At 42.6% G+C, this 23933-nt stretch overlaps 1 protein-coding gene across 3 annotated transcripts in view; it reads right to left on the reverse strand.

The window, feature by feature from the left end:
* TOP1 (DNA topoisomerase I) overlaps nt 1-23933 on the reverse strand; it is an 83414-nt gene that overhangs the window by 13967 nt on the left and 45514 nt on the right. For all 3 annotated transcript variants that reach the window (XM_066387810.1, XM_066387811.1, XM_066387812.1), the window contains 8 exons: nt 23517-23612; nt 22464-22539; nt 18437-18543; nt 12060-12175; nt 7739-7860; nt 6732-6854; nt 4947-5134; nt 4557-4701 (listed from right to left, as the gene is read on the reverse strand). In XM_066387810.1, the coding sequence (XP_066243907.1) occupies nt 4557-4701; nt 4947-5134; nt 6732-6854; nt 7739-7860; nt 12060-12175; nt 18437-18543; nt 22464-22539; nt 23517-23612 (973 nt within the window). The remainder of the gene's footprint in view (nt 1-4556; nt 4702-4946; nt 5135-6731; nt 6855-7738; nt 7861-12059; nt 12176-18436; nt 18544-22463; nt 22540-23516; nt 23613-23933) is intronic.

The raw sequence follows: 23933 nt of genomic DNA on the forward strand, positions 1-23933 counted from the left end.
AAAACCTCTGTGGAGAAAATTATAACATAAATTGGGAGGATATATTCAAAGACATGAATTAGTGGAGAGGTATAAAACATGTTCATGGATGCAAAGACAATAAAATAACGTTAATGCTTTCTCCCCATTAATATATACATCTATTGCATTCAACGTAATTCTTATAAAAACTCAATTTTTCATTAAAACAACAAATTTATCTCAAAGTTAATATGAAACAGTTAAGGACAGCCAGGACAACACTGAAGAATGAGATGAAGGACACTTGTTCTATTCAATTGTCAAGTCCTGTAAAGCCACAGTAGTTAAGACCGTATGCTAGTGACAAAGGAATAGATGACAAATTAAGCAGGACAGAGTCCAGAAATAGTCAGACATATATGGAGAAATTTGATATATGACGGAGCAAGGAATACAATTAAATACTTCTGGGACAAGTGGTTATTCATCTGGAAAAAATATTAGATCTCAACCTAATACTACAATGAAAATACATACATTCAAGTGGATTAAAGATCAAAGTGGAAAAGCACAACTTTAGATATGTTGGCAAGGCTGTGGAAAAGGAATTGTATGCACCATTGTGGGAGTGGTGGTGGTAGTGATACACATTGGTCCAACTACTTTAAAAAATGTAAAGAATCTTTTTTTTTTCTTTCAAGAGACAGAGAGAGAGAGTGTCAGAGAGAGGGATAGACAAGGACAGACAGGAACGGAGAGATGAGAAGCATCAATCATTAGTTTTTTGTTGCGCGTTGCAACCTTAGTTGTTCACTGATTGCTTTCTCATACGTGCCTTGACCGCGGGCCTTCAGCAGACCGAGTAACCCCTTGCTCGAGCCAGTGACCTTGGGCTGAAGCCAGTGAGCTTCTGCTCAAACCAGATGAGCCCGCGCTTAAGCTGGCGACCTCGGGGTCTCGAACCTGGGTCTTCTGCATCCCAGTCCGATGTTCTATCCACTGCGCCACCACCTGGTCAGGCAAGAATCTTTCTTTTTTTAAAGTGAGAGGAGGGGAGGTAGAGAGATAGACTCCTGTATGTGCCCTGATAAGGATCCACCTGGCAAGTCTACTAGGGAGCGATGTTCTGCCCATCTAGGGCCATTGGTCCATTGCTCAGCAATAGGGCCACTTTTTAGTGCCTGAGGCAGCAGTCATGGAGCCATCCTCAGCTCCCAAGGCCAACTTGCTTGAGCTAATCGCACGATGGCTGTGGGAGGGGAAGAGAGAGAAAAAAAGAAGGGGGAGGGGAGGAGAGGCAGATGGTCCCATTTCTTGTGTGCACTGACTGGGAATTAAACCCAGGACATTCACACACTGGGCCAAAGCTCTGCCACTAAACCAACTGGCCAGGGCTGTAAAGAATCTTTAAGGGAAATTTTCATCTGTCTACACAAGGAAAATGTGTTTATTCCAGCACTGTTTATAATGGCAAAGATTGTAAACAACTCTACATGTCTGATAGGTAGTTTTTATATAATAAAATACCATGTAGCAAACAAAATGGATAAATTAGAATGTATGTCAAGATAATAAAATTTCAAAACCAAACTGGGTGAAATAAACAAGTTACAGAATAACTTCAATAACATACCTATTTTAAAATTCAGCCTAATAAAATGTTACTGCACATCATTTATGCATACATAAATATACTGCAACAATACAAAAATACACAAGAGTGAAAACATTAAATCCAATGTAAGCAGTCTCCAGGGAGGGAGATAAATGTTCCACAGAGGCTTCAGCTGTTGGTCAGAATACCTTTTATGACATGAAGAAGTTGAACAGGACATGATACGAAGGTCTGACATCCAGTGGTGGCCATGAATGTTCCAGTTGTGGCCATGAATGTTCATTGTATCATCTACTCTTGTATATTTGAAATATCTTATTAAAAATAAAACACGTATTTTCTATTTCAGGGGTCGGGAACCTTTTTGGCTGAGAGAGCCATGAACGCCACATATTTTAATATGTAATTCCATGACAGCCATACAACAACCTGTGTACGTTAGACATTATCCAATAAAAATTTGGTGTTGTCCCGGAGGACAGCTGTGATTGACTCCAGCCACCCGCAAATGAATGGATTGTAATACATGAGAATGTTTTATATTTTTATCATTATTTTTTTATTAAAGATTTGTCTGCAAGCTAGATACAGCCATCAAAAGAGCCACATCTGGCTCACGAGCCATAGGTTCCTGACCCCTGTTCTATTTTATCTAAAAAGAGAGTGTTTCTCTTGCTGGCTGTGCAGTTAAGAACTACTCAAAGCACCGTCAAAACCAGAGCTCTGAAGATCCCACTGTTCTGAGTGGGAAACAGTCAAGGATTAGTAGAAAACTGAAAAAAAAAAACCCCATTACGTTACCCCCCCACCCTCAATAGGGAAGCCTTTAACCATCTTCTTGGCCCTTAGGATTCCCAGCCCAGCTGACGAGAGTCAGCCACTCTGTCCTGGGCATATGTTCTAGGTAGAGCCTACATCTGGGTGACTTCTAGCTTCACTAGCATAACCATCACCCAGAAACCTGCACAAATACCTATGGTGCCTAAAAGTTGTCTGTTTTCCGCACGTGTGGTACTCCACCTGGCTTTTCTAACCAGGATTACAAGGCTCAGAGACTCTCTCACAATCAACTCTACTCCTGCCTATAAAAATACACAGTATACACACAGTTGGGATCTGTTCACCTGTCCATCCCCACCACCATCATCTTCTTGTAGGTCACCACCATTTCTTGCCTGGATTCCTATATTAGCCTCCTATTTACTGGTCTCCTTACTTCTTATTTGTGTCTAATCCAGTCTCCCTAGAGGAGAAGTCAGAATGATCAATTACTGTAAGTCAGGTTTCTAAAACACAAAGCTGGTATTACCCTCCTTCAAACCCAGTGGCCCCCTACTGGATTTAGGATAATGTAAAAAGTTTTAAGGAAATGTCTGAAGATCTGGCCTATATCCCTCGTTATGCTTCCTAGAATTTCCTTCATAAAGTTGTTTCTGATCTTTTTTTTTTTTTTTTGTATTTTTCCGAAGCTGGAAACGGGGAGGCAGTCTCCCGCATGTGCCCGACCAGGATCCACCCGGCACGCCCACCAGGGGGCGATGCTCTGCCCATCTGGGGCGTAGCTCTGTTGCATCCAGAGCCATTCTAGCCCCTGAGGCAGAGGCCACAGAGCCATCCTCAGCGCCTGGGCCAACTTTTGCTTCAATGGAGCCTTGGCTGCGGGAGGGGAAGAGCAAGAGAGGAAGGAGAGGGGGAGGGGTGGAGAAGCAGATGGGCGCTTCTCCTGTATGCCCTGGCCGGGAATCGAACCCGGGACTCCTGCATGGCAGGCCGACATTCTACCACTGAGCCAACTGGCCAGGACCTGTTCCTGATCTCTTAACTGCTGGGAATAACTGCTCTGTTTATCTAAAGCATTTAACATTTATCTTTCTTCTATCGTAACTGAATTCTGAACTGATCTGTCCACCACACCACAAGCTGAGGGCTAAAACTATTGTTGATCCACCTATGGGTACTTCTCGGGAACAACGCGCTTCTTTACATGAGTTGACTTTATTCACCATGAGAGTTCTCATTCTTATTCTATACTTACTATAAACTAGAAATGTGACATTTTCGAATTGAAAACATATAAATGGGTATTTCTAATTACAACTCAGGACTAAAAGCAAGAAAATGTTCTGTTTAGTCACACTAAGACACACAGCCTTTTGAGCTGTGGCTTCCCTGTTTTAACAAATGTTTAATGACCTACAAATCAAGATCAAGGTCTTTAGTCCCAGTCCCATGAAAATAAAGTCACCATCTATACAGAATGAATTCCATAACTATTTTTTGTGGCGCTTTCTCTCTTTTAGGCTGCTGTTCACACTTCTTCCTCTGAGGCAGGAAGTTTCTGGGTCTCTCCCGAGCAAGGTGGCTAATAAGAACAGCCCTTCCAAAACAGTATGGTAAATAACAACAGTATTGATAGATAACAAAAGACGGGTCTACAGAAGTTTGTGACCTGCTTTCCTACGCATTATCCCATTTGGTCCTGGTGGAACGTACTCAGCAGAAACCTCGGGAAGTCAAGAGTATGTATGATTTTACAATTTCTTTCTGGATTTAAGCAATTACATTCCCTTCCTCGGAGCCAGGAAAGGTGAGGGATGAGAAGGGAGCTGCAGCAGCCAACAGGCATTTATTTAGCACATTTCACCACTTTCTGACCACTGGAGGGTAAGCAGTGTGAAGGCTGAAACTGCATCTGTCTTGTTAACCAACACAATTCTGCACACCACGCACATCCCGTGCCAGGTGCATACTGGGGCCTCAGCAAACGTTTGTGCATAAATAAGATGATCATGTGATACAGAAAATGAATACTTCTTAGGAGGCTGCCGGATAATGCTCATCATGAAAGTGCTTGCCTCCTTTCTGTGGGGAGAGTTTTTAATTTGTCCAAGTGCCGCTTGAGGCTGAGAACATTAATTACATTTCAACAAAAAGCGGCCATCAGCCGCACTAACTGGGGCAGCTCTGAGCCACCCCTTACCTTGATTCGTGAACTGGGGTTCAACATGATGTATTTAATGGAACCCTGGATGTTCTCTGTCCAGGAGACCAGCCAGGTGACCTTGTTATCATGTCGGACTTCTTTCCATTTATGTCCTGGAGGAGGAGAAGGAACCTTGGCATCTCTGCGGAAACAAAACAGGAGGAACAGTTTCCCCTTTCGTGACCTGACGTGGGCAGATCTGCGGAGCACGTGTGTCCACGTTTCCTCCCGCCAGTCAGTACGTGACAAGCACTTGGAGACCGACACGTGGCAATACTGTGCTGGCCCGATCAGTTCTCTGAGACGCGGAAACACCCCCACCTACTAAGAACAAAGGAAGCCCCACTCCTAAGAAGTGTTTCGGGCCGCAGGGTGAACCAGGCTCACTTGCTACAGTTGATGATGATGTCCTCGGGCATGATCCGCCTCTTCAGCATGCCCATCTTGGGGTGGTTGCCACGGCCACGGAAAAGCCCAGGTGGCTCGATCTTGAAGTTGGCAATCCTCTCTCTGTGGTTGTCCATAATACAGAAACCATATTCTTTCAGTAACTTTTCATTCTCTTCTTTGATTTTCTGGAAGACAGCAAGGAAGTATTCAAAACGGGCTCAAACGGCTGTTATCTACTCATACCTTCTTATCTCTTGTGTGAGAACAGGTCAAGGTAGAGAAAAGTCTAAAAATTACTAAGAAATGAATTCAAGCGAGGGAAAACCTCTAATATGAGTCACCTTAAATGCTATAAAATTCCTCTAAAGATCTACCCATAAGGATTAACTTCAACCATAAAATCAGAACTGATTCTCTCATCTTTAAGGATAGTTATGAATGTGCTACCTCAGCATTTTTAATGTACCTTTAAAAATTAAAACTGTCTTGTTAGAAAGTGTCGATACGGGGGATGGAGAAGGGCCTATCTGATAGGGCCCCAAAAGCAACACCTCCATGTTCTCTAACCGGCTCCAGAGACATTGAGTTCAACAGCATTTCATATGGGTTTTCAAGCTCAAACAAACCTGTTACGGATTCTTTCGCAGATATATGGTTTTATACACTGTGACCCTTGCTCCAGAAAGGCCAGGGAAAGGCTGTGAGCCCCCTTCCCCGCTGCGGCCGCCTCATTCATGCTATACTTGCAATTCAATTCAACCTCGTCCTGCTGCCCTGTGGGTGGAACCAGACTCAGAACTTGCTGGCAGCAGGTGTCCCTGGTGGGGGCTCTCACCAGGCGAGACTTCTGACACCTCCCTATCTTTGGATCAATGTTCCAAGAACACAACACCCAAGTGGTTTTTAAGTTTAAGACACACTTCACTAATCTGGGATGCTGGGGAGGAGACCAAGCCGACACTGCCAAGTCTGCCGATGCAGTGACCATTCTCACAGGAAGTCATCATTTTAAAGCCAAAGGTCAAACAGGCACCATCAAACAACGAGTTCTAAAAACAGAATGGCCTAAATTTTAGAAATATGCAAGTCTTTTAAAAATACTGAAACTACAGGGCTTTGAAGTCCAATGAATTTCTTAAAATCCTTAACCTCTGGGCCTGCAATTTGGAAGAATAAAGCTCCAGCTGGCACTCCTCTCGAGCAGGGCTGGCTTGCTTTTTCTGGATAGAAAATGTTTTAGACTTGAGGGCCATAAGGCCTCTGCTGCAACTACTCAACTCTGCCCCGTGAATGCTGCCGTGGACAACATGTAAATTAGTAGATGGGGCTGTGTTCCAATCAAGTTTTTTTACAAAAACAAGCAGCCTACAGTTTGCCTACTGGCGCTCTAGAAGAAAGTGACATCCAAGCTGGGTACTGGAAAGACCCTTCAGGAAGAAGCCTGCGAGATGGGTATGAACGAGCATGGCAGGGTGCCAGCACAGAACAGATCAAAGGAGAGGGAGGGAACTCTACTATCCAGGGGCCGCTCTGGGCAGATCTGTCCCTCCTTAAAAACTCTATTACTGGAGTTATATCGAGCCATTAAACAAAGGACGTAGCCACCATTTCCAGGCTACATGAAACCTGGAAGGGAATTCAGATTCTCCCAGGCTGAGAATTCTCCAGCTCTGGCACAGGGCCATGTGAGACTGCTCAAGTCAAAGCTGTCCTATAAGAACCAAGGAGAGCTGGGTGGACCGATCACTACTCCACTCCCCCTGGAGGGCAAGGAGACAGTACCAGTTTCTCTTCCTTGCTCATCTGTTTCCGAGCTTCCGACTGGGCTTTGAAGTACTGGCTCATCTGGGTAAAATCACATTTGCTTAAATTGGTGATAATAGTCTTCTCTTCGGTAGTCATTTCCTAGTCAAAATAAAAGGGGGAAACAGAAGAAGGAGGTAAATACACTATTAAGCCCTCAGGTTTCCTTGCCTTTATAGCAAAGCACCATTTTTTTCAGTCAAAGATGTCTGGAAAGGTAGTCAATCTAAATTACTATTCTGAAAAATAAAAAAAATATGTATGTAATTGTATTACTTCTTTTTATTATAAAATATGTATTTGATATAAACATGTTTAAAATGAGTTATCACTGAAAGAGGTAACTCTGATGTAGCATCTTGGAGTCCTTGGTGCATTGCCAGTTTCCGGGGCGCATGAATACCGCAGTTGGAGAAACACGAACAAGTCATTTGTTTTAGTAACAAGACAAATAGTCCCACACTCAGTCTCTCTTAGAAACATGACCCTTGCTCTATTCACTTATTAAACCTTATTTCCAGAGCTATTCAGAATGTAAACGTCAACTCAGCCTTTGTCTACATTACCCAAATTGAGAATAACAAAACTATTTAAAATCACCTAGACAGATGTGGGATGTGTAGTTTTAAGAGCAGAAAGTACATAAAGCAAATCAAGAGATGGACATCACATTAACATCTCCCTGCAACAGGAGACAGGGGGCAACCTGCAGATAAGCTCTCCCTTGCTCAACTGGAGGCGAGTTTTCTGTTTGGCCTTGTCTAATCAACTTCCCAAGTAACAGCCAGAGGAAAGAAATGTAGGCGTTCTCGTTGGATAGAAACCCTATATAATACCATCAATGAGCAGGAAAAAAATAACCTTTAATGTAATCTAATTCATAAACTCAATTTTTATAACTAGGACTTGTTAAAATTAGTTTATTACTTAGTAGTTGATCAATATTTTTGCCAGGTGCTAGGATATTAATACATGAGCTACAATACCTTTCTCCAGTCTTTAAAGAAGTTTTTCCTAAATATTTCCTTAGTAGTATATTCATGGTCGAGCATTTTTGCAAAGAACGTGGCTACCTCTTCTGCTTTGGGGCTCAGCTTCATGACTTTACCTAGGAAAGAAAGTAGTTCCCGACAAGTAAGGGGTCATGTTCATGCTCAACATACAACACTGAGCTTGGGAGAAAGCTGCGGCTTTAGGAACAGCTGACCTTCCCCGGGTATAAAAAGGTCTGGTGACACAGGGCAACAACAACAAAGACAGATTCTGATTTACATCCACGTGCATCAATGTTCCTTCTCTTTGGCAGATATTTACCTGGGTCACTCTCTGGAGACTATGTCAATAAACTGTCCCCAGGTGCCTGCTCAGGACAGGGACGACCTGGGGAGGCCCGGTCACTCTTCCTTTTCCTTTCAGCAAGCAGGGTCCTTTATACCTCTTCAATGGGTTTTAAAAATCAAATCCTCAGAGGGGCTCCTGCCACTGCTAAGCTAAGCAGCTTCTGTTCCAGAAGGGGAGGAAAGGATAGGGCAGGGAGTGGAAGAAAGGAATTGTGGGGAAAAGAAATAGGCATCTTTCTTCTTCAAAGTTAGGTAGGTGAAATATGAATGAATATATAAATATATATCCACAGCAGGCAAGCTGAGAAACCCCATATGAAAGTCTAAGTAAGACTTTCTCTAGAACCTTGCTACTCAGCATGGCTCACAGACCAACAGCACCAGTATCAAGTGCAAGTCTGTTAGAAGCGCAGACTCTCAGGTCCACCCCGGACCTACTAAATCAGGAAGTGTGTTTTAATAAGACCCAAGTGCACACCAGATTTTGCGACGCTCAGTCCTGCATCACAAGCATTACGAGGCTGCCTCATCAGAGCACGGGACTCATCGAGAACACAAGGAATGACTAGGTTTAGCAAAGCCCTTCTACAGCAATGCTGGTGTTACCCAGTGTAAAGCAGACCTCAATGGGCCTTGGGGTTTTGTGTATCTGAAACAGTTAATAAAGCAGTAAAGGAACAGTACCTGGGAGTTTAATCTGCTTTTCAAACAGAGCACTCTCAGGGCCCATTTCCATTTTTTTTTTCATGAAATCCAACTTTATAATACCATCCATGGCATCATAATTTGGCTATATTTAAAATTAGGTTAAATACTGTACTATACCACAATCTTACTATTTACACAGGTACTAATCATTCAACGAGGAGTTTCAAATTTATACATTATAGAAAACTAAAACTTAACTGGAAATCCACTCATTTCAAAACTCAGAAGACATCTCATCTCATGATGATTATTAGGAGGTTACTGTCCCTAATTATAGGGATACAGAGAACCATAGCACAAAACTGAACCTGCCATGGCAGACAGAAAGAACCTGTTTGGAATCCATAACTTAAAAGGCCAACAGGTGGCGCTGCTTCCCCCTCTCAACCTCTCAAGCTCCAGGCTTTGCAAGAGGACACTGGGAAGGAGGATCAACTGGCCATCAAGGGTTTCTTTTTCTGCACTTCTTCACAACTCCCCATTCAGGTCTGAACCAGAGTGGGCAGGAAGGCTACTAGAATGCTTTCAATAGAAAGGAAAACATTAAGTCACTAAACAGCAAGAAAGAAGTAAAATTCTCAGGTCTGTTCAGTATGAACTAAATAAACAACAGTCTTTTCTTTTAAATAGAGGCTCTTTGGGCAAGCTTACTGAACTGCGTCCCAATAGAGGAAGCAATTGTGACACCTGTTTCTGATGAGCCGTCAAAGGAAGGAATGACAGCTCCGAGCAGAGCAGTGGGAGGATGATGGGAAGGGTCCTGGCACGGGCAGTGCTTTGTGGGGAAGGCTGGGCTCCGGGAACAAGAAACTTGAGTCAGTACTGAAAACTGGAGGTTCTTAGAGGCAATTCACTGCTTCAGCCAGCCCATGCCCCACCTCCCTGGCAGGTCTGAAGTAGTCCGAGAATTCTCTTCCCTAGAGAGTAGGCAAGACTTACAGAATCAATCACGACTGATAAGACAAATGGGACTTCCTAACTTACTGCAGAGGTGGGCTTCCCTAACCACAGGAAAGATATTTCAGAGGAAAGACCAACAGAGGAAATACTAGAGCTAGAGCTGGAGGCCCTGGGATGGAGGACTGGGCAAGAATGGGGGGAGGGACTATGGCGACCAGTGACGACTGTTCAGGCTTCCCACCAAATCCCTTTGAACAGCTGACCTTTCTGAAGCTCTTGGTATACCCAGAATAGGGCCAGAGAGTAACTGGACTTTTTTTTTTTTTTTTGTATTTTTCTGAAGCTGGAAATGGGGCGAGACAGTCAGACAGACTCCCGCATGCGCCCAACCGGGATCTACCCGGTATGCCCACCAGGGGGCGACGCTCTGCCCACCAGGCTGTGCCCCTCCGGGGCGTCACTCTGTTGCGACCAGAGCCACTCTAGCACCTGGGGCAGAGGCCAAGGAGCCATCCCCAGTGCCCAGGCCATCTTTGCTCCAATGGAGCCTCGCTGCGGGAGGGGAAGAGAGAGACAGAGAGGAAGGAGAGGGGGAGGGGTGGAGAAGCAGATGGGCGCTTCTCCTGTGTGCCCTGGCCGGGAATCGAACCGGGACTTCTGCACGCCAGGCCGATGCTCTACCACTGAGCTAGCCGGCCAGGGCGAGTAACTAGACTTTTATGATTGTCTTCTTCAAGGTCCTAGGCTCCTTTTCTTTTCTTCCTTTATTGTGTGTGTGTGTGTGTGTGTGTGAGAGAGAGAGAGAGAGAGAGAGAGACAGAGAGAGACAGAGAGAGACAGAGACAGATAGGTACAGACAGGAAGGGAGAGAGATGAGAAGCATCAATTCTTCATTGCAGCTCCTTAGTTGTTCATTGATTGCTTTCCCATATGTGCCTTGACTGGGGGGCTACAGTAGACTGAGGGACCCCCTGCTCGAGCCAGTGAGCCTTGGGCTCAAGCTGGTGAGTTTTTTGCTCAAACCAGATGAGCCCATGCTCAAGCTGGCAACCTCGGGGTCTCGAACCTGGGCCCTCCACATCCCAGTCCAACGCTCTATCCATTGTGCTGCTGCCTGGTCAAGCCTAGGCTCCTTCCTTTCTTTGGTGTCTAGGCTTTGAGTCACATATAAGAGTCTCCAGGAATGACCCACTGTAAGGGCTGACAGAACTCTGTCCTGTGCTCTCTGGTGAACACAGGTCAGAAGGTTTATTTTATGCAAACATTTGTCATTGAGGCTATGGGTCCTCTAGACTGCAAACACCGTAAGATCAAGGACTAGTCAATACTAACCACTGCTGGGTCTTGGTATCTGAACACAGACATAGTGAATAAACATAGTTTTAAAAAACAAATTCCAGTTGGCAAATTCACTGATTTCCAAGACCCAGCCTTTCAGTATAAACTACTACCCTGACCAATAAGTGTCCATGGTCCTGATGCCACTGCTGGTAGACAGAGATGCTTTCGGTTCTCTGGCTGAGCGTTTCTCAGTGTGGTTAGCAGATCAGTTGGTTCAGAAGCACCCAATACCACTCCACACCTATTAAAGGGGCCCAGCTCCACCTACGGTTCAGCACATAGGTTTTGATTCTGGATCAAAATCTTGGAAGGAGAGAAGTCAGTGGAGCACTACTATCTGTATTCTGCTACACTGCCAGCAGAAGGAGCATCAAAGACTGCTCTCAAATCCTTCAGCCCAAGCACAGAAATAGCCAGGACAATTAAGAGACAATCCTAAGGGTTCTGCGAGAAGTAGGCAGGGCATTTCTTCAAAGCAGCTCACCACACTGGACTGTACATAGAGCAAAGGCATAGTGTTCTGCTATGTAGAGTGAGTGAGACTCCTACCAGCCCTACCTAGAGGCTGATGGCAGACTAATCCTCAACCAAATACTAGTACTATTTCTAATGATGAGCAGCTTGCCAAGTTTCCATTATACTGCTAAAATAAAACATTATATTCAAGAAAGGCTTTTCTCATTAATGCTTGCAAAGAGTAACTCCTTAGAAATAAAGTTTAGATAAAAGCACTTAGCCTGTGGACCCAGTGCTGTGAGCTATGTAGAGGAATTGTTTTGGGACCACGTAGATAAGACATTAATAGCCCATTTCTCATGGTACCTTTTCAGCACCAAATGGGCCTTTGAGAGTTAAGTAGATACCTTAGACCCTCCCCTCAAACATTATGATGACAATAAAATAAAATGAAATAAACAGAAAAGGATTATACAACACAAGATCCTTCCTTACTTTCTATTCCTAAATAGAATCAGACTCTTTTCTTGGCCAAGAATTGGACAACCTTGAAACAACTCACCATCATAGTAAAACTTGACACTCTCTGGAAGAGGCTCATATGGTGGAGCAAATACAGGGCCTTTATGTTCTAGGAATTTCCACTTGATGCCCTCAGGATAACGCTCTTCTTCCCACCTTTAGAAGACAAGGTACAACCTCATTTAGTGATCACTTTACCTATTATAGAGTCACATATTAAATGCCAAAATTATTATCTGCTTAGTTGACTGGTGTTGTACAATGACTCAGAGCCCCACATTCAGGGCCTGGATCAAAATAACCAGTGCCTTTCACTGTGAAAAAGACAACACAACAAATAAGATGAAATGAAGGAAAACACATTTCAACAGGTCACTTCAAAGATATTGGATACAAGAGGTCAGCACTCAAGGAGCTCAGCAGCAACTGGGGACATGAAAATGAAAACAGTAGTTTTATCACAATGGTGTAACAGTAAACCGCATTTATGCTGTTGCTACATAAGAAAAGGCCTCCTGGGAGTGGAGCTGCCAGGTAAAGGTCCAGGGAAAAACAACCCTAGGAGAAAGTACATAAATGGAACAGAAGGCTGGGAAATAGTAGGTTCACTTGGGTCATACTGAGTTTAAGGTATTTATGGGTTACCTAGAGCTATCTAATAGACAATGATAAGTGAATGTAAACCTCAGTGGAAATAGCTTTTCAAAACGTTTTTATTTTAAAAACGATTAAATAGAAAAACAAAGAATAACATATAGACCACATATCATCACCTATATACAACAATTGTTAATATTATGCTAATTTTCCTTTTCTTTTTTGCTGAACCATTTCAAAGTAAACTGCAGATATAATACCACCGCTAAATATTTCAGCAAACATTTCTATAAAAATAAGGATATCCTCTCACTTAGCTATAAAACAATTATCACATGTAATAATAATTCCCTAGTAGCATTATAATAATACCCAGACCATATTACAAACCTCACAATTATATCCAAAATATATTTTATGAACTTGGAGCTAATTAAGGACCATGCACTGCAACAGGGTATGGCCCAAAGTCTCTTTCTCTACAATCAGACCTCCCAACCACTGCTTTGTTTTTTTAAGAGCCAGTCAATTGTCTTCCAGAGAATATCTTAAAACTTCACAGATTTTAATCTTCACTATTTCTACCTTCCAATAAAAAGCCATACTGTTCTACAGAATCGTTCCAAAGGCCAATTATCCACACTCTATTGTTTGATATCTTTCACCTCCAATATTTTAAACAAAGTTAAAAACATCAAATAAAAATAACATGTATCAAATTGTGCTGTAACAACAATATGCTGTAAAACCAAAGTCAACATATATAGTGAAATGATTTTTGGCAAGGTGTCAAGATCATTCAATGGAGAAAGGGTAGCGTTTTCAACAAACAATTTTAGGTAAACTGGATATTCACACAAAAAGAATGAAGTTGGGCTTTTATCTTTCTTACACTACATATAAAAATAACTCAAAGTGTATCAAAGACCCAAATGTAAGAGCTAAAATTATACAACTCTTATAAGAAAACATAAGGTAAAAAGCTTTAACATTGGATTTAACAATTATTTCTTAGATATGACACCAGAAATACAAAAGAAAAATGAGATAAATTGGACTACAAAATTAAAAACTGCAGCAACCAACAGGAGAGAAAAAGCAACCCATGGAATGACAGAAGTATTTGCAAGCAAATGTTTAATAAGGGGTAAATATCCAGAATATATAAAGAACCACAAACTCAACAACAAAAAAATAAATAAGCTCATTAAAAAATAGTCAAAGGACTTGAGTAGACATTTCACCAAAATACATATCTGCAAAAATGTTCAACATCGCATATAATTAGGAAGATTTAAGTTATGAGTCATGAGATACCACTTATAACTATTATGATGGTTATTATTAAAAACAAAAACAAACTAGAAATAGTAAGTGTTGAGGATGTGGAGAAACTGAAATTCTGTGCACTGTTGGTGGGATTGTAAATGGTTGCAGCCGCTGTGGAGACAGCACAGCAGGCCCTCAAAAGTCAGCCAGATTTACCACAGGATATAGCAATTTCACTACGAGAAATATACCCCAAAGAATGGAAAGCAGTTACTCAAACAAATACCTGTATATGAGTGTTCACAGCAGTACTATTCACAACTGCCATAGGTAGACTCATGCTAAGTACGCATCAGTAGATGAATGGATGAACAAATGTGATCTATACAGAGAATTGAAATATTTAGCCTTATAAAGAAAATTCTGACACATGTCCAACATGGATAAAGCTTGAAGACATTATGCTAAGTGAAATAAGCCAGTCATTAAAGGACAGATATTGCATGATTGCACTTACATGAGGGCCTCGAGTAAGCAAACTCACGGAGACGGAGAGCAGAATGGTGGTGACCTAGGGAAAGGCTCAGATGAGGGAGTCCCTGTTGCCTAGTTTCAGTTTTGTAGGATGAAGACAGTTCTGGAGATGGATGGTGGTGGTGATGGTTGTACAACAATGTAAAAGGTCAAGAGATAATACAATCTTAAGACTAAGAAGGAACATGAAAGATCCTCTATGACCTACCACTTTACACATATGACACTGGAGGATCTCCCACGTTGTCACAAAAAGGGCTGGGTGCAGAAACCCATCCAAACCTCCATGTCTATTACTCTCCAAATCAGGTAAACAGATAATCAGTTAAACAGATAGAACATAGTCTCCAACAGGCTGGTATCACTGGATCAACAACCATCCGAGGTCAAATGTCTCTGACAGTCTTGTTGCCCTTTTAGGCCCCCACCAATGGTTCACCAACACAATTAAGAAAAAACATGAAGACATCAAAATGACCTCTCTATGGCAGGCCTGACTTACCAACTCAAGCTAGTTAAAGATCGGACAATAAAATGTGCTTGAGAAAGGAAGGTGGAACAGTCCTAGAAATGTGTGCAGGACAGGGCACTCAACCCCCACACGCTCTCTGAAACCAGGTTTCCTTGCAGTTCATCAATACCGCACAGTGCACTATAAAATGCACTTTTAAATTTCAGAAATAAAAGTCACATGCTACAGCTTTTTGGAAGCTGATCTATGGAATCAAGTTTAGTTTCTCTGGTTTAAGAAAAATGTCAACCCATATTCCATGTGATTTTTTTTTATCACAATTACTGATTGTATTCGTGAGTCCTGGTCTTTCAACACAAATTCCCTATGTTATAATGCTTTGAGTCTCTCTGCTAAAAAAGACACAAAACTCCATTTAAAGTCACACCTAACAATAGCAACAACTCCCTGGTTTCAAGGTCTTTTGATGAAGAGTCACTTGTGTAGAATAAACATAGGACCTATGTTCTAACAGGTCAGCCCTTGACACAAAAGTGTCTTGAACCTGAGGATGAGCTGAGACCCTACAACGGGGTCCTGGGTTAAAACAGGGGACCTGGGTTAAACAGGCTTTCCTGGAACTAAGCCCGAGCATACAGCCGTCTCTTGTAACACTGTTTCTATGGAGAAAACGTGATGCAGTGAAGAAACGCAGAGGGATCCGCCCTTCCCCCACCCCCACAATGACCAGAGAGGGAGACAGGACCAAAGTTTGTGGCAGGATGAACAAGCCAGCAGACTCTGAGGGGAGCAAAAGATGTGCCCATTAGCCAAGCTGGTGAAGTGTGTAATTCTTTTAGTAGGACAGCCAAGAGGAATGGTACGAGAGAATCTGCTATTTAAGTTCCCCGACTATGCCATCAAAGCCATCACAGAGGACGGCCCACTGACTTCAGAGGGAGGACAGGAGCAGGCAGTCGACAGTGACGGAAGGGCGAGCTCTCAGTTAAGAGGCTGATCATTACTGTTCTCTACTTCTGAAACTTACAATGTACCATGAAGCACTGTACTTAAAAATGCACACTATTTGCCCTGGCCGGTAGCTCACTTGGTTAGAGCATCATCCTGATGCACCAAGGTTGCACTCAATCCCGGGTCAGGGCACATACAAGAAAGAATCAACCAGTGAGTGCAGAAATAAGTGGAACAACAAATCAAAGGTTCTCTCTTTCTCATTAATATCAATAAATAAAATAAAACATTTTTAAAAAGACTATTCAAAATTTAACAATCAGATTTGAGAAAAGCATGCAAGGTGGCTATAGCAAAGATTACTGACCCCCAAGCCAACAATCTTCAGTTAAAGACTGACTAACTAGTCCAACCTAACCAAAATAAAAACACAATGACAAAAAAAGATCAGTCTCTCAAAATTAATGTGTGGCCACACCAGTAAGGATTTGAACCACAGAAACAAAATGAGGCCTTGGCCCCTTCCAGGGCACCTGCCTACACACACACAAGACTTGGCCAGGAAAAGAGTACATCAGGGCCCAACACGAGCCAAGGCCCCCAGGAAGAGGGAGGCAGCAAGGAGCGACTGATGACTAAGAAACGAACATGTTCATGCAACAAACACAAGCTCCTACCACAGGACCAGAGAGACAACAGGCTGATGAATTACTAATCACTCTCCCAACTCCCAATAACCTGATTTATATAATCACTTTATTTATTTATTTATTTTCGATCACTTTATTTTATTGTAAAAAAAAAAAGTCATTTTATTAAAGGTCATAAAAACCTTCCAATATTCTATCACTGAAAACTTTAAAAGAAAAAATGAAATAAAATGAAACAAGTGAAAATACATCTTCTGTTTTCTGACTTGGGACCTCTGGGAAGGCCCAGGGCTCCCTGGCTCTGGGGTATTTTCCTGCACTTGTCTTTTAACCCCATCATGTTCACACTAACAGCGCCAGTGACACGTGGTGCTGAGCACTTCTGCCACCACAGCTCTGCTCCGCTCAGCATCTCCCTGGTCACAGATCATCCCCCTTTCTCAGGCTGGGGAGATTATTTTCATAAATTATACAAGTCATAGTGGCCCTGGCCGGTTGACTCAGTGGATAGAGCATCAGCCCATCATATGGCCATCCAGGCTTGATTCTCAGTCAGGGCACATGTGAGAAGGGACCAATCTGCTTCTCCTCCCCTCCCTCTCCCCCTTCTCTCCCTTCTGCAGCCAGTGGCTCAACTGGGTTGAGTGTCGGCCCCAGGCACTGAGGATAGCTAGGTTGTTTTGAGCATCAGCCCCAGATGGGGTTTGCTGGGTGGATCCCGATCACGGCGCATCCAAAAGTCTATCTCCCCCTCCTTTCACTTTATATATAAAAAAAAAAGCCATAGAATAAATGCACACAAATGGGCCTGAAACACTGCACACCAAACTACAAATAGTGGCTGCCTCAAAGCTGGCAAGGAAAAATGGGAATGGGAGAAAAGAAAAGAGAACTGTCACTTTTTCTAACTCCTATACCTCCGGATCATTTGAATTTTTCCACATAAATAAAAAACGTGTATTACTGTTGTAGTAGTTAAACAATATAAAATTTTAATTAAAATCAGTATTAAAAAATACATGTTTATTTCAAAATTCTAAACATCTGACTAAACATAAAATTTATTAAGAAGAAAACAAAATTTCCCACCTAAACACACTTTTTAAAAGGAACCTCTGTGACTGCTAACCTGTCCTGAGCCTCCACTCCAGGGAAGAAGGCCTGTTTTCTCATGTTCATGACCCTAGCTGTTCTGACACTAATGTTTCCCAGTCTGAGAGAGCTGAAACAAAGGATGCATCACTTATTTTTCTTTGTGCATTTTTCACTTGTGAGGCTGCCCACATTTTAAGATGTTTACTAATCATTTGTTTTCTTGAACGAATTGCCTGTTCCTCCCCTTTCTGTGTGTCACTCCTTCGTATCTGTTTTTACAGACCTTTTCCATATGAGGCATCTAAGCCCTGTGCATTGCAAGTATTTTCCCTTGCAACCTGTTTTTTCAGGCATGAGTTCGTTTGCCATATAGAAGACTGAACTTTGAGTATCAAATGCACAGGTCTTTTCCTTATGGCTCTGGGCTTCAAAGGGACTTCTCTATTCTACAATTATAAAAATATTCACCCAGGTTTTCTTGGGGAGATTATTTTTTTAAAACAAGAGTTCTCCCAGCAGTATTTATGGAATAATCCATCATATTTAAAATAACCCCTCTCATTTTTAAATGCAGTGGTCTTCATGGGCTCAATTCCCACACATGCATAGGTCTTCTTCTGCAGCTCATTCTGTCTAATAGGCTAGGATCTAGCTTTGAGATCCAATAGGTTCAGAGCTGGTTAATGTCACCAGGACCTGGGAGGCTTATTTCAGAATGTCATTCTGGAGACTCTTTCCAGTACTTCCCTCCTCCCCCAAATACCAGGGTATTAATTTTAACCACAACCCCCTTGCTTGGTTACGGTGCAGGCTAGAGAGCTGCCGCTGAGCCCAGGGCTGAGGTGTTACCATTTCCACTTCTGCTCCTCTTCCTTCTTCGGCTTCTTTTTCTTGCCGTCTGGCTCAGGAACTTTTTTATCTTTATCTTTATTCTTGGGTTTTTTCAATTTACCGTCCTACAAAGAAACACGGTGAGAAAGCACTTAAGAAAGGATAGGTTGCATTTCTACAAGTAGTCTGGGGGGGGGGCACAGAAGAAAAACTAGAATCACAGAACATTCGAACTAGAGACATTCCTAGGTCCATCTGCTCTACTTGACAGATGAGTCAAAATGTACTAATATTCTTCTCTGGAGTTGTAGTTCCCACAACTCCCTGACAAATAATTACTCAAGAAAGTAAGTTAAAGCACTCATTAAAGTAAGTTAAAAACACTTATTCTGCAGAGGAGAGCCTGAGAAAGCACGGCTGCCACACAGAGTGAGCTCCCATGTATTAGCCTCACTTATGTTTAAATCTACTCATCTCTGAGCCTCTTCGAGCACCACCAAATAAGTGTTTGAGGCTTTCAGTCAGATGCTTAATACACAAAGCCACGGAACAGCAGGCAAGTATCTGAGAGGTCCTGAAATGACTACTGCTTGTTAGAGAGGTGTTTATTTATGAGGCTGACCCTTGATGAGCTGTCACAGTGGCACAGAAAAAAGATCACCAAACATTAACAAGTGCAATTCACTAATACAGTAGATAAATCTCAAAACACAGACATCTAGGTAAAAATGTGCTATTCAACAGGTGGGGTCTCAACTCAAGAGAACTAAAACTCTTGAAGAGTATTTTCCTTTGTTCTAACTACACAAGATAATTTAAGTCTGTATTCACCAAGTTTTCTACGGCTATGGAAGGTCTGAGCTAGTTTAAAATCAATTACAGAATGTCAGAGCATGAAAGAGCTTTGCAGACAGTCTGGTTTGACCTTTTCCAGTTACAATCAAGGAAACTCTGAAACAGAGGTTGTGTTACTTCCTCAAAGTCACAGCGCTGATATTGACCATGATGAAAGCCCAAGTTTACCAGAAAAACAAAAGAATGTGACTCATGGGAATGACTGGAATAGATAAACATTCCAGGGCGACATGACAGGATGGCAATCAAGATAAACTCAGGATCTTGAAGCAAGTGACCCCTGGGGTAGAAGAAAGAGGGGAGCTACAATACAGTACACATTTAAAAACAGTAGGCATATCCATGTGTAAGCATGTTTGCAAGGAGAAAGGACTAGAGGATCACATTAATTCAGAGAGTGTTTACTATTTAGGCTGGAACACACCACAGGAAAGGGAAATGTTTTCCAGTTAAGACATTCTCTGAATAGCTTCTAAACAGGCATGCAGATGGTCCCATCAGGAAACGACTGGCTACACGGTATGTTTTCAAGCCTGAAAATGGGATAATCAGTCACTGAGAGACTTCGGAACAATTCCCAGAAATGAAACCAGCCACAACCAGCAAGCGAGGTTTAATGACCAATCCTGCCATCTGAGGTCCTTGCCACAATGTGACTGTATTAATTCGGTCTTGCAGCCTGAAATTTTTTCTCCCTCTGTAGAGAGACGGGTTGCTAAATACAACAATAAAAGGGAGGGGGTGGGGGTGGGGTCAAGAGTTCTTTTTCCCAAATGTCCTAACAGCTATGATTAACCTCTTTGACGACGATGCTTCAGAAAAAGTACTGTAAATAAATGCAACATAAGCACAGAGGCAATACAGAAAGGACGAAGAGCTATGTTTTACATTTCTATATTGACTAGTCTAATGAAAGTAAGAGTGACTGCCCTGGCCAGGTAGCTCAGTTGGTTATAGCATCATCTGGATACACCAAGGTTGTGGGTTTGGTCCCCAGTCAGGGTACACAGCAGAATCAACCAATGACTGCACAACTAAATGGAACAACAAACCGATGTTTCTCTCTTCTCTCAATCATTAAATTAACAACAACAACAACAACAACAAAAACAGAGTAACTGATTACCATCACTACTCAACACTTCATTCTCCATTTCTTGAGTTGGCTGGCTCTCATATACTTGAACTCTGCCAAGAACAGACTAATAGAAAAATTACAATGCCCTAAACTAGGAACCAATCATTTCTCTGTGTCTCACCTACTCATTAATAGTCTAAGATGATTGCATCACTAATGCTTCTCCCTCCTTGCGGGGTTGAAGGATCAGCCAAGCCCCCCAGAAGGGAGGCTACATGCAACTACTGGGCTGGCTGTGGAATCACAATGGTGGGCTCAAACCCTGGCTTTACAGCTGTTTGACCTCAAGCAATCACTCTGCAGCACGCTATTTCTGCATCTGTAAAAGTGGAGTTGACCGTAGCAGCATCTGTCTCTAAGGGTTGTTCTAAGGAGTAAATGAAATGAGATAGTGTTAAGAATAGTGCCTGGCACATGGTAAGCATCTGTTACATTTAATTTTAATTATTGCTATTATTCTTATTGCTATGATAGATTATACTCTTAAAACGCCTGACCAGGCGGTGGCGCAGTGGATAGAGCGTTGGACTGGGATGTGGAAGGGCCCAGGTTCGAGACCCTGAGGTCGCCAGCTTGAGCGCGGGCTCATCTGGCTTGAGCAAAAAAAAGCTCACCAGCTTGGGCCCAGGGTCGCTGGCTCCAGCAAGGGGTCACTCGGTCTGCTGAAGGCCCGCAGTCAAGGCACATATGAGAAAGCACTTAATGAACAACTAAGAAGTTGCAACACGCAACGAAAAACTAATGATTGATGCTTCTCATCTGTCTCCATTCCTGTCTGTCTGTCCCTGTCTATCCTTCTGACTCTCTCTCTGTCTCTGTAAAAAAAAATAAAAATAAATAAATAAATAAATAAATAAATAAAAAAAACAAAACCTCACTGCCCCTATCTTTTTTTAAAGAGAGGGAGAGAATGAAAGGGAGATGAGAAGCATCAATTCATAGTGTGGCTCCTAAGTTGTTCATTGATTGTTTTCATATGTGCCTTGACCAGAGGGCTCCAGCTGAGCCAGTGACCCCTTGCTCAAGCCAGCGACCTCGGAGTAAACTGGATGAGTCCACACTTAAGCGGGCAACCTCGGGGTTTCAAACCTGGGTCCTCGGTGTCCCAGGCCAATGCATTATCCACTGCGCCACCACCAGTCTGCACTGTCCCTCATTATCTGTCCTGGTAATATTTCAAGCTATTGTCTTTCTGCATGTGAACCCATTTTTCCCACAGTGGCTAAACTCAAATGCAGCATAAAAGTTAAAACTGACTCAACTCCTTCTTCTCATAGAAGAGTGCAGGACTAAGACACTTGTGAATTTCTGCCATGTTTTACTTGAATCACTTGCTAACAGCCCTTTAGTATAAGAAATAAATGTCAAAAGGAGGAACCATATTATTGTATGTTAAATATACCACAAACACCAAACAGCACCGTAGGAAAGTACTGAGCTGAGATTTTTAAGGAAGGGCTATAGGCCAGGAGAAGGAGGGAGGAAGGGCACATGTGTCCCTGGCACAGGGAACAGAACAGTGTGCACAAAAGAACCACAGGTCAGTGTGGCTGGAACAAAGCAAAATAGGGAAGAGGCACAAGATGAAGAGAGGACAAGACGCAGGGGCCTGCCTGGGCGGCGCTGTGGTCAAGAGCTTGGAGTTCATCCTGTGTCCAAGTGGCACCCATTAAAGGACGTAAAACAAGAATAGTGACCCAAAGGGAGGATGAGCAAGCTTCGTGAGATACGAGAGGGCACTAAAAACAGTCTTAGGGAAAACCCTTCCACACTGCAAGGGCAATATGGTTTCTTGTTTACACCTCCTCGATATGTATGAAGAGGGCGGAGGTTTTTGAAGAGCACCAGCTGGCAGCACAGCTAAGGGTGACGCCCAAGAAGGCTAGGAGAGATCTTCACACTAACAGTGCCACCGTACTGCACATGTGAAGCACTTTTTCCTCGACAGCAGACCGATTAAATACCTAAAAGCCATATGCCTTCAAAAGTTGTTTTATGGACAACTCCCTACTCCAAACTCAAGCCCCAAAGGGCCTAAGTCTCTTTACTAACCTCTTCTTCCTCTAGTTTTCGTTTCTTCTCTTTCTTGATATCTTCTGTTTTAATTTTCTTAGGTTTATAATCAGCACTAGAAAGGGGAACATGAAGATGCCGTTAACACAACTGTGACTCCGTAGTTCCCACCAATAGGCTCAGGACCACCTAACTCCTCCTGGAGCTTTCCCAGGTAGGCGTGGTTGCTATTATTCTAGGCTGAGCACGCTAGTCAAGAATGGGAACAGAGAAAGAAGGCCAGACCAAGCTCCATGTTATAGCCCTAAATAGAACAAAACAAACCACTTTGTACTAGACGCCGGTCTGGGAGGGAAGTGGAACGGAGGGCTTTATACATGAGTGACACCCCTAGAAGATGAAAATCTGGAGACAATGGCTGCCACAAAGTAAGGACTGGCTCGCAAGGGGTGGGAAGAGATTCTGCATGAATTCTGAGTGGACACAAATGAGTTCACTGACCATTTCCTCCTCCCTCCCCACCCACCACTTTCTACCATAAATCCTCGGTAGATTCCTAGAACATAGTTAGCTATTCAGGATTGAAAATAATGAACAGAATTTAACCTTGCTGATTGAATAAGAGAAAGAGGTGCATATAAGCCTCAAATAACTGTTTTAATTAAGAGCAATTTTATTACTTCTTCTATACACTGAAACTTCACTCAGAATGTACTGACAGGAACAGATCCTATGAGAGACTGCTTTAACAGTAAAAACTGATCTGTGATGAAGGACGATCAACTTAAAGTAACTTAAATAACAAATACTCGTCATGAATTCTGTTTCGTTTGAAATTCCTACACTGTGCACTGCCTTTTCAATAAGTGGAAATATAGAGTCTCTGTTTAAGCCTCAGGCACACTGCTTTATTTGTTTAGCAAACCCCACTTCTCACGATTCAAAGAGAAATCAGTCACCCTGTCCATTAATCCCAAAATCCAGACGAGTAAAAGTCAATTAATGCAGTTTTCTAGTATGCAGAAACATGCATCACGTTTCTCTAAACAACTCCTCTTTCCAAAAACCAAAGTACTAATAAGAAATACTCACTCATCCTCATCACGAGGCCTCTTTAATGGCTTTATATCCTCTTTAGGAGGAGCGAAATAGCCATCATCTTCAGGTTCATCTTTAATTCGTGGTGGACTAAACAGAAAAACGTTGTTAATGAGTTGGAACATCTACATTAAGTAATCCAAAGTTGGGATAAATGATCTGAGAGGCAGCTAAGGACGAGGACATTCATTTGCACATATTATGAATGTTTCCCATGAGCACCTTCTCTCACTTAATTCATACTTCGACCCTGTGAGGTAGACAGTACTGTATCCATTCTACAGAGGAACAGGGAAATCAAGGTCTGGGGTCCTTATTCTAAGTCTTCTTTCCCACTAGATCTTAGCTGCCTTTGCCAGCCTGACCCAAACCCCAACAGGAACAAACTTCAACTGAACTGTTTCCTTACTT

The sequence above is a fragment of the Saccopteryx leptura genome, chromosome 5, assembly GCF_036850995.1.
Source record: "Saccopteryx leptura isolate mSacLep1 chromosome 5, mSacLep1_pri_phased_curated, whole genome shotgun sequence".
In the NCBI taxonomy this organism is placed as follows: Eukaryota; Metazoa; Chordata; class Mammalia; order Chiroptera; family Emballonuridae; genus Saccopteryx; species Saccopteryx leptura.